Here is a 10,999-nt window from a genome sequence, read left to right on the forward strand (position 1 = left end):
CTGTTTCCCCATCTATTTCCCATGAAGTGATGGGACCAGATGCCATGATCTTCGTTTTCTGAATGTTGAGCTTTAAGCCAACTTTTTCACTCTCCTCTTTCACTTTCATCAAGAGGCTTTTTAGTTCCTCTTCACTTTCTGCCATAAGTGTGGTGTCATCTGAATATCTGAGGTTATTGATATTTCTCCCTCAATTCCTGGGACCATTAAAAAGAAAAGGGCTGTTCGTACACTCACAAATGTTTGAGGGACAACCAAGAGTTAGGGCAGGGTTGAATCATAAGCTTCACCACCTGCACAGGGCCACTCTTTCAAGACTGGGACAGGTGGCTGTTTTACCTAATGCCTAGAAAACAACACAGAGAGTAGCAAAAATAAAGAAACAGAGGCATATGTTGCAAATGAAAGAAAAAAATAAAACCTCAGAAAGATGGTCCCTTTTTCATAAGGATTGGCTGTTAGGGACAGAATATCTATCAATAGCCACTTGTTAATTTTTTGTTTCAATAAAGCCTTCTAGTGATTTTTTGCCTAAAAGTCATAAGCTGGCAGAACATTCTCCTCATTGCCATCTTCATCTCTCTGTTCCTGAGTGTGTAGATGACTGGATTGAGAAAAGGAGTTAAAACTGCATCAAATATGGCTAGAAATTTATCCAGTTGTGTTGGAGGAGAGGGTGACAGATAGAAAAAAATCAGTGGACCAAAGAACAGAACCACCACAATAATATGAGCTGACAGAGTGGAAAGAGCCTTGGATGAAGCACCTGAGGAGTGTTTCCGAAGAGTGACCAAGATGAATATATAAGATAGGATGAGCAAGAAGAAAGCACCCAAGGAAATGAATCCACTATTAGCAGTGACCATGAACTCCAGTTTATAGGTATCTGTACAAGCAAGTTTGATGAGCTGAGGAAGGTCACAGTAAAAGCTGTCCAAGACATTAGGGCCACAGAAGGGCAAGTTTACCACAAAAGCCAGTTGAGTCAATGAATGAGTAAGACCAATGGTCCAGGCAACCACTAAAATAAAAATGCACATTCGTGGGCTCATGATGGTCAGGTAGTGGAGAGGCTTACATATGGCCACATATCTGTCAAAGGCCATGGCGATGAGCAGCACCATTTCTGTGCCTCCCACAGCATGGCTAAAGAAGATCTGAGCTATACAGCCCCAAAGGAGATGACTTTTTGCTTCCTGAAAAGATCACAGATCATCTTGGGTGCTGCAATAGAGCAAAATATCAGGTCAATGATGGAGAGATTTGCTAACAGAAAATACATTGGGGAGTGTAAGTAAGGGTCAGATGTCACAGTGACCACTATAAGGAGGTTTCCCGTCATACTTGACATGTAGAAAAGACATGAAAAGCAAAAAAGAAGAAGCTGGATCTCCCAGGAACTGGAGAGTCCCAGCAATACAAACTCAGACACCACAGAGTGGTTGCCTCCACTCATTGATTCATTTAGTTGTTCATTCTCCTGTTACCTAAAGGAAGAAAATGAGACAATCAAAATTAATACTGTTACATTACTGCCATTTATGGAAAAGTGCATACATTTTTAAAGTCAAATATTACCTGAGAATTTCACAAAAATCAAATATTTTCCTTTTAGCCATTATTCCTGTACTTTCATATGACAATGACTGAGTGCCAGGTGGCCTGGCTAACACAAGGAATGGTGAGCAATTTGTGGACTGGTACCCAGAGGTCCACCTGATGAAAACACAAGCAAAGCGTCTTCAGTGTTAAATTGCTTTATCAGTGTGATCAATGTTAACCATACTCTCCCTGATTATTGTATGTAATAACCAATTATATATACTAGATTGGCAAAGAAGATTATTCTATGATAAAAAGATTTGTAAGATCCTATGACTAATTTCATTGCTTAAGCCAGAAATGATCCTTCCTTATTTTATACTTCCCAAAATATTTTTAATTCTTTAGTATCCAGATCAAATGGTACCTCATCTGTCTAACCTTTTTCATAACATACCTGTATATCCATGTTTACTTACTCTATTTACAGTTGGTCACATGTCTACTTTCTTCATATAATTAAACTACTCAAGGTTATAAATCATCATGCCTTTAAATTTTTATCCTCATATAATATCTTGCAAATATTTCTAGTGGAAAAAAAATATTTTGGAATGATTTGACCAAAATCTTTCCTATATATTAACTCATTCCCTTCAACAATATTTATCAAGTGCCTAGTATGTACCAGGAGTAGTCTGAACACTAGAAATAAAGCCAAGAACAGAAAAAACACAACATTGTAAATAAATTTTATCCCAGTAAAAAGAGTTCCAATGATATAATCAGATAGAAACAAGGAGATTATTAGAAGCTATTGCAATAATCCAAGCAAGAGATGATGGTGACAGATCAGGGTAATAAGGGGTCACAAATAGCAGGACACTACTTAGCAACTGAACTGAACTGAACTGAGTGAGACAATGAGATATGGTTACAATCTGGATATATTGAGATGATGCATAGTGAAATGTCCAGCACTATAAATAACCCTGGAAGTTTGGAGACTATGAAATAATATACTTCATTGCAGAGTTTTTATATGAAAATAAACAAGAAAGACCCAAATCTACAAAATTAAGGAAGTTGCTGATAAAGTAAATATATATTTAGTCACCAAATTTAATAAGGACTGTACAATAAAGAGACATTAGTCTGAAGGAAACAAAATAATCTTTTATACAACAAGTAAAAAACTATGGAACTCAATAGCACAAGTAGTGATACAGGCTGAGAATGTTGTCATAAAACAGTTGGAACTTTTGCATTATATATATCATAAACAATATATTAGGCACCTTTACTATAATAAACAGCAAATGTTATAAGAAAGCCATTCTCTTTCTTTGTTATATGTATTCATTCTGCCAAGACATCTACAGTTGTAGTAGAAGCTTGTGTGTACTTAACTAAAGACTCCTAGATGTGAACATTGGACTATTATAGCCAAGTGTCTTTTGTATCTCTATTTAACTTTACTCTGCAGCTCTAAGTGAAACAGAGAAGATCCTCCCCACTAACCTCTCTTTACAGCTATAAAACCAAGGTGAATTAAACAATCAGGAATATTTAGATCTGAAAATAAAGAACTAATAACTGCCCACACTATAATAGAACAACTTTGCTGGCATTGAAACCTACTAATCATAAGAGACCTCAGCAAAATAAAATTGCAGTTTCTTCCCACTTTCACCCATGGCCAATAGTTAAAGAATTCCTATACATACCCAGTTTTATAGGATCAAGTGAGGAGGGGGAAGTAGTTGAAGCTATATTCAAACAATTCCTTGAATGTTAGAAATAAAAATATATAAAGAGATATGACATTTCATCATAACTCTCCAAAAGCTGAAGGAAGATATGCTTCAATCTAAAATATAAGAGAGAAAGCAGCACTGGAGTGTCAATAACTAAAATGATGTAAGAAAAGGAAAAATATTAATAAGGGATTAAACATAGGATGTTTACCAGCGTCCTGGTAAATTAAAAATATAATAATATATTATTATTATCTCCTGCATGAGCAAATCATTGCTTAAACTGGGTAACTCTCATACCCAGTTAGATTTAGTAGAATATTATTTATTTTTACCTTTGTTAAAATAAACCTATTGCCAATCTTTGTTAGTGACATAAACCACTGAAGATCTGTGCCTGAAAAATTACTAATGTAGAGGTATTAATAATCTCATTTAAAAGAAGAGACATATACCCCTCAAAAATCTACTTTGCTGAGTGATTACAAATTCCAGTCTTCCCATCCTGATCTGTATGCTAGCTCATTTTTAATAATTTAACATTTAATAGCTACTTTTTAAAAGAAAATTTCTATTAAATATCTCTGCAGTCATTTCAACAGAAATTGCATAATCGAAAAGAAAAACAGCAGTAGGATCTAATTAGCTGTATGGATGAATAATTCATGGCTGAAGATTTGTCACAGGAAATAACAAAATCACTGTAGAGCAAAAAAAAAATCAGTCATGAGATATGGTGACTAATCTCCTGAAACATAAAATCTCCTTTTGGGGTTGAACTATGAACTACACTGCAGAAGTGTATTAGTAATAATCATAGGTGGGAGAAAAGACAGAATGTATTCAAAATACTTCTGCAGTATGTGTACCATTATTGTAGGACTTATCAAATGCAGGAAATTATGACCTCTTAAATCTCTCTTCTTAAAACAATGTGCTCACTGAAGATGATTAAAAACTTCCCCACAGGGGACATTTCAGTCAGTTCAGTTCAGTTCAGTCGCTCAGTCGTGTCCGACTCTTCAACTCCCGGAGTTCACTCAGTCTCACGTGATGACTCTGCGACCCCATGAATCGCAGCACCCTAGGCCTCCCTGTCCATCACCAACACCCAGAGTTCACTCAGACTCACATCCATCGAGTCAGTGATGCCATCCAGCCATCTCATCCTCTGTCGTCCCCTTCTCGTCCTGCCCCCAATCCCTCCCAGCATCAGAGTCTTTTCCAATGAGTCAACTCTTGCATGAGGTGGCCAAAGTACAGGAGTTTCAGCTTTAGCATCATTCCTTCCAAAGAAATCCCAGGACTGATCTCCTTCCGAATGGACAGGTTGGATCTCCTTGCAGTCCAAGGGGCTCACAAGAGTCTTCTCCAACACCACAGTTCAAAAGCATCAATCTTTGGCGCTCAGCTTTCTTCACAGTCCAACTCAGGGTCCGTTTAGCAATGTCTAAAAACATTTTTGGTTGTCACAACTGTGGCAAAGTGTGGTGGGAAGGGAGAGTGAAGTTGTCACTGACATCCAGTAGGTAGAGGCAAGGGACGCTGGTAAACATCCTATGATGCAAAAGATAACAGTACAGCCGCCACGACAAAGAATTACCCAGCCCCGAATTTGCCAAGGTTGAGAAACCATACATAAATGATGCATTTTGTCAGGGAAAGATCAGAGTCTTATATTTGTCTACTCTCCCAGGCCCCCCACTACCATTCTCGTCACAAGATGTGATTCTAATTAGTGTCTGTTATTAGTAAATGACTAAGTGGATGGATGATGGGTGGATGGATGGATGGATAGGTGGGTGTAGAGAGGGAAGGATGATTACCAAATGGACTGACAGATGATGGAAGAGAAGCAAAGGAAGAAGGATCTCTAAATAATGGCTAACTAGTTATTTTTATAAAGAGTGGGAGCAAACAATGAACCACACTCCATATAAATGTAAGCTTTGTAGAAGAATTCAAGATCTCTTCATACACACACACAAAAACACATTGACCACATTCCTAATACATTCCTTAATTTTGTAGATATTTTTGGAACTTTTCTAGTCATTCAAACAATAAATCTGACAAATAACATACTAATGTCCCCAAGGATTAGACAATAAGAAATGACAAGTATTCACATTGCTTTGTAAATTATTTCTTCTGATCACTTTTTGAGAGCAGGAGCTACCTCTTATGTAGGTATTTAAGAAATTCAGAGTTTTGATTTCCTAAAAAGTAGCTCAATCAGTAAAAAGTCTGCCTTCAATGCAGGAGACCTGGGTTTGATTCCTGGGTCGGAAAGATCCCCTGGAGCCGGAAATGGCAACCCACTCCAGTATCCTTGCCTGGAGAATCCCATGGACAGAGGAGCATGGCAGGCTATAGTCATGGGGTCACAAGAGTCAGGCATGACTCAGTGACTAAGCACAGCACACAAAAAGCGAAATAAATTTGGAACATCAGGTACTGTCCAAGTACAATGAGTCTGAGGTGCATCAGAGGAAGAACTGGATAAGGAAAGAGGAAAAATGGGGAGTCTGGAAATGAGTCTGATGTTCTAAATAGGAAATGAAGTAAATAAAAAACTGAATACCAGACGACATTAACATGGATTCGGCTTGTGTCTTCAAAGATAAGAGTTGCACCTGGTTGAATACACAAACCCAGGGGAAGGCATAAAAGTGGTCCTCAAAGACTGATACTGAGCTGTTTTTGGCTCTAAGTTAAACTGAGCTTGCTCTAAAAGAACACTTTGAATCTTTTGTTCTCTGGGACTTTCATCTACTGCCATGCTCCTCTCAATTAAAGGTCATTAAAGTTATAACAACTCTTTAACATTTGCTCTCTATACACTATCACTGTTTTGAAGATATATGTAGGTTTGGTCTCCTAGAAGAGATTCTCATCCATTTCAAGTTTATAGTTGAAGAAAATGAAGAGAATAGGTGTCCTACTACTAAATCCCGTAGGATTTAGTGTCCTACTAAATAAACTAGTAAGTACATAAAGAAATTTCTGATCCAGCACAAATAATACATCACTGGCATACTTAAATCATCAGAGACATAACACTTAAAAATTTAGTATCCCTATGGTTAGGCTGTCCCTATGCTTTATTAATTTGACAGTCTAAAACTTCTCTGCTTTCAAATGAACTTTCTAGTTCTCCAAGTCTATGTCTATTTATCTGTTGCTCTGTAAAAGTAAGATAGAGATGTTGTCAAGAACCCTTTTAAATAAATCCTACTGTCCTTGATTTAAGTAACAATTAGATTGTTCCTTTCACCTCTCTGCTTAAGATCAATATTCATACCTCTGGATTCCTAAACGTGTTTTTTTTTTTCTAAATCTTAGGTATTTTACATTGTGGTGGCCAAAAATTAAAAGGGAAAAAATAGCTAAATGCCCAACAAATATGAATAATAGTAGAAAGATTAATTTTCCTTCAATACCATTATAGCAGTTTTTCTAAATAACAGCTGAAAACAGTAGTTAGTAATGAGACATGTAGACAGGGTCAAGTTTGTTCTCAGAAAGACAAATGATCAGTCTGTTCTTCTCCAGATTCTGTGTACATCATTTAATTTTAGTCCCAAGAAATACCATGGAGAACTAGTCTCCAGGGGCTTTTTTTCCTTTTTTCACTTTTCTATAAATACAGAAATAAAACAGAATAAGTGGTCTTGTCTTCTAACTTCTGAGGTTACTAATTTTCTTCACTCTTATCAGAAAGGTTAATGAGGTAAGAAGTAAATAAACTCTTTCCTAATCATCACCTGAACCCTCGAGTGACAAGACATTGCATTGTGCTGACCTTTATGTCCTTCGTGACGTTAGTTTCCCTCTGGAAGCCTAAGACACATGTCTAAGCCTAAAAGCCTAAAACACATGTCTAAGCATAAAAATCCAAGTCAGTTATTCACCTCTCTCCATAATCCATAGCCCTAATGAGATCTGCTGCTTCTTCCCTACATTACAACTTATCTAACTACAACTAAAAATCCATTTGATATCTGCAAATGAAGATTTGCCCACTAAGACTGTTTTTCTGAAACTAATGATCAAGTTTAATTTTTTTCTCTTGTTAACTGGACTTTTCATTTTTTCACCAACCTGTTCCCAGACCACAGCATCTTCAGAGAGCTAAAGAACCTTAGTTTACCTTGTTTGTGCCATTGCCATTTTATAAAAAGCTGAAAGAATTAAACAAGGTAATTAATTAACATCTCTGCAGAATAGCGACCCAGTGATGCTGCAGATACTTACATTTGTTCACTTAGCTCATGTGGTCAGGGGAATTGTCCCTAGAACCTGATTGGTTTGAAACAAGACATCTGAAAGAAAAATCTTATAATGAGTCACTGGAGAGGAAATAAAACTGACTGGCTGTTTTAGAACATCAACTTTGGCAATTTTGTTTGTCTGACTCATTGGTGATTTAAAATGAGGCAGAAGGTCCTGGGGATTGTGAAGACAAATCAGAATCATGCGGATTTCACTATACATTTCAATCAGCTCAAACACCCATAATACTAAATAGGTAGGAGGAAATGCTTGAACCTCTTTCACATTTTAAAAAAATGGCATTGGAGAGAATAATAGGGTGAACCATCATTCATGTCAAGCAGTTAAAGTACCTGAGATCTGAAGGACCAGGAGACAGAGGGGCATGAACAGTATTTCTAACAGAAGAAAAGCAAAGTCTGCCTCTTCTGCTCAAAACCTACTCAAAGCTCTCCACTTCCAGAACCCTCCTAGGATTGACCCCCAGCAACATATCCAGTATTCCATCTTTTTGACAAGTTAAGACCTTCATCCAAACAAACTCAACAAGAAAAATGTGCATAAAAATAAAATCAATACAAATTTTACTTTAAAAAAGAATGATTCATTTGAACATGCCCTTTTATTTTGTTTTTTTTTTGTTGTTGTTTGTTTGTTTTTAAATTTTATTTTATTTTTAAACTTTACAAATTGTATTAGTTTTGCCAAATATCAAAATGAATCCGCCACAGGTGCCCTTTTAAAAAGTGAGTCTTCTGGTTCATATGAAACAATGTATAGCACAGACTGATCTCAATAAATTTTTGATATAAATAAATGATGATTCAATTAGAATGCAGGAAATAGATCCTCAATTCACTTCTGAAAGAATCAAAAATGTGTTGACATGTGGATAGATGGATAGGTGTGTGATAAAGCAACTATAGTAAAATCTTTTCTCCTGTTTTATTGAGATATAATTACATGTAAAATTGTATATGTTATACCCATATAACATATATAAAGTATACAACATGCTGACTTGGTATATGCATATATTACAAAATTATTACCACATGTTTAATTAAATCCATCACTTCACATACAATTTGTTTCTTGTAATGAGAACTCTCTTGGCAACTTTTAAAGACTGATCTCCCTCAACTTACAATGGAGTTATGTCCCAGTAAACCCATCATAAGTTGAAAATATCTGAATAAAAATTGCATTTAATAGACCTAACATACAGAACCTCATAGCTTGGCCTATCTTACCTTAAATGTTTGCAGAACACATACATTAGCCCACAGGTGGATAAAATCATCTAACATAGAGCCTATTTTATAATAAAGTGTTGAATATCTCACATAATTTATTGAATCCTGTACTACAAGTGAAAAACAGAATAGTTGGATGAGCACAGAATGGCTAAGAGTATATCAGTTGTTTGCCTTCCTGATTGTGGAGCTGACTGGGAACTGTGGCTCACATCATACCACATCATACCGCATCATACCACAAATTGCTAGAGCAGGGAAAGATAAAAATTTAGAAGTATGGTTTACTGATTGCATATTACATCCACACATAATAAAGTGAAAAAACCTTGTCAAACTATAGTAAGTCAGAGACCATCTGATATAATACAGTACTGTTAACTACAGTCACCATTCCTGTGCATTAAATTTCTCAAGCATATTTATTACATAACTGAATATCTGTAGCTTTGGACCACTTCCTCACTTGTCATCCACCACCCACCTCTGGTAACCAACCAATCTGTTCCGTTTCTATGAGTTCAGAGCTTTTTTTAAGACTCTACATATAAGTGAGGTCATACAATATTTGTCTTTATCTGACTTTTTTTTACTTAGCATAATACTCTCCAGGTCCATCCCCATTGTCACAAATGCAGAATTTCCTTCCTTCTCATGACTGAACAACATTCTGCCACGTGTACATACCACATTTTCTTTCTCCATTCATCTGTCAGCACACATTTAGGTTGTTTCGATGTCCTGGCTATTGTAAATAATGTTACAGTGATCATGGGGGTACAGATATCTCTTCAAGACAGTGATTTCTTTTCCTTTATGTATAGATGAAAAAGTGGAGTTGCTGGATCATATGCAGAATTGGTTTTAATTTTTTGAGGAAATTCCATGCTGGTATTTATAGTCCTTTACCAATTTACATTCCCACTACAGTGCCCAAGGATTTTCTTCTCTCAATATTCTCACTAGTGTATGTTATTTCTGATATCTCTCTTACTTATAACAGTTTAGGTAGGGTTACAAGAACCAAGAAAGGACTGTAAATGATCCCAGTGCTGGCAAGAGCAGTAAGCTCTTATCATCCCTGGGGCTATAAAGACACGGGGAAGGACATGGGGAAGGTTTATGCAATGGTGGAGGTCATTAAACAGTATAAGTGTATGCTTTGAACCTTCTGCTGAGCCGGAAGCCTGCAGAACTAGCAGTCTGGAAGAGAAACACACAGGAAGTGAAGGAGACCAAGGATAAACTAGAACTGTGTCTCTCTTTGCTTCCAATTTTGATGATGCAGGTGACCTGTGGAGTAAGCTGATGCTCTTCATCATGAACATGCACTTGCATCTGACCCGGACTTAGAAAAACTGAGGTGGAAATCCAGCAGGAGTGAAAGGAGCTGAAGGCCCCAGTTGTCCCACATCAGCAAGGTGAGCCAGTTGCATGCATGAGTTATAAAGATACTTTCTCTATCTTGGCCTTCAGAACAAAAATGGTACTGCTTCACTTCCTTCCTCCAAATCTCAAACAAACTTTTCTAGTGGCGAATCCTAATGTGGAAACATACATGGAAGGAAATTCTGGGAACAGGTCTGGTTTAGCTGAGTTGACACAATATAAAGCCATGATAGCAGACTAGTAATTCAAATTCATTATGAAATATGTATCCATTCTTGCTAGGGTAAATCACTGCCTCTTCCATGAAAAATGAGGTCCAATGTAATCCATATGTTGCCAGGTAGCTAGCTATTTTCCCCTAGAAATGATGCTGATTGGTTTCCTCTACTGGCAGGTTGGAACTCTGTGATGGAGGTACACAGATCAGTTTTGTTGAGGGGAAGTCTGTTGAAGGGAAGTATTGAGCCCATATATAGCTTCCATCCCTGTTACCATGGCCGTTCTGCACATGTGCCCATTAATCAAATCCTGGAGTGGTGAGAAGCTAACTGAAATTCATTGGATGGGTAACTAGTCCATCTGATTATTAAGATTCTTTTTAATGCCCTTTGATGGGCATTTTCATGAAATATCTTCATTGAGTAAAAGATTTAACAATCTAATAGGCTAACTCCACTTATTCATGTTAATACATTACTACCTAAATCTCAGGTCAGTACTTACATGTTAATAAATTCTACTTTAGTTTCATATTTTGTCTTTTTTGGCATAATAATTTTA

At 36.7% G+C, this 10,999-nt stretch overlaps 1 protein-coding gene across 1 annotated transcript; it reads right to left on the reverse strand.

The window, feature by feature from the left end:
- Positions 1 to 503: 503 nt before the first annotated feature.
- On the reverse strand, positions 504 to 1,456 carry LOC104999726 (putative olfactory receptor GPCRLTM7). The gene is given in 2 exon segments (XM_010855291.1): positions 504 to 1,174; positions 1,177 to 1,456. Coding segments are annotated over 2 exon segments (951 nt in total).
- Positions 1,457 to 10,999: the final 9,543 nt, after the last annotated feature.

Source organism: Bison bison, unplaced genomic scaffold (genome assembly GCF_000754665.1).
Source record: "Bison bison bison isolate TAMUID 2011002044 unplaced genomic scaffold, Bison_UMD1.0 scf7180017853732, whole genome shotgun sequence".
In the NCBI taxonomy this organism is placed as follows: Eukaryota; Metazoa; Chordata; class Mammalia; order Artiodactyla; family Bovidae; genus Bison; species Bison bison.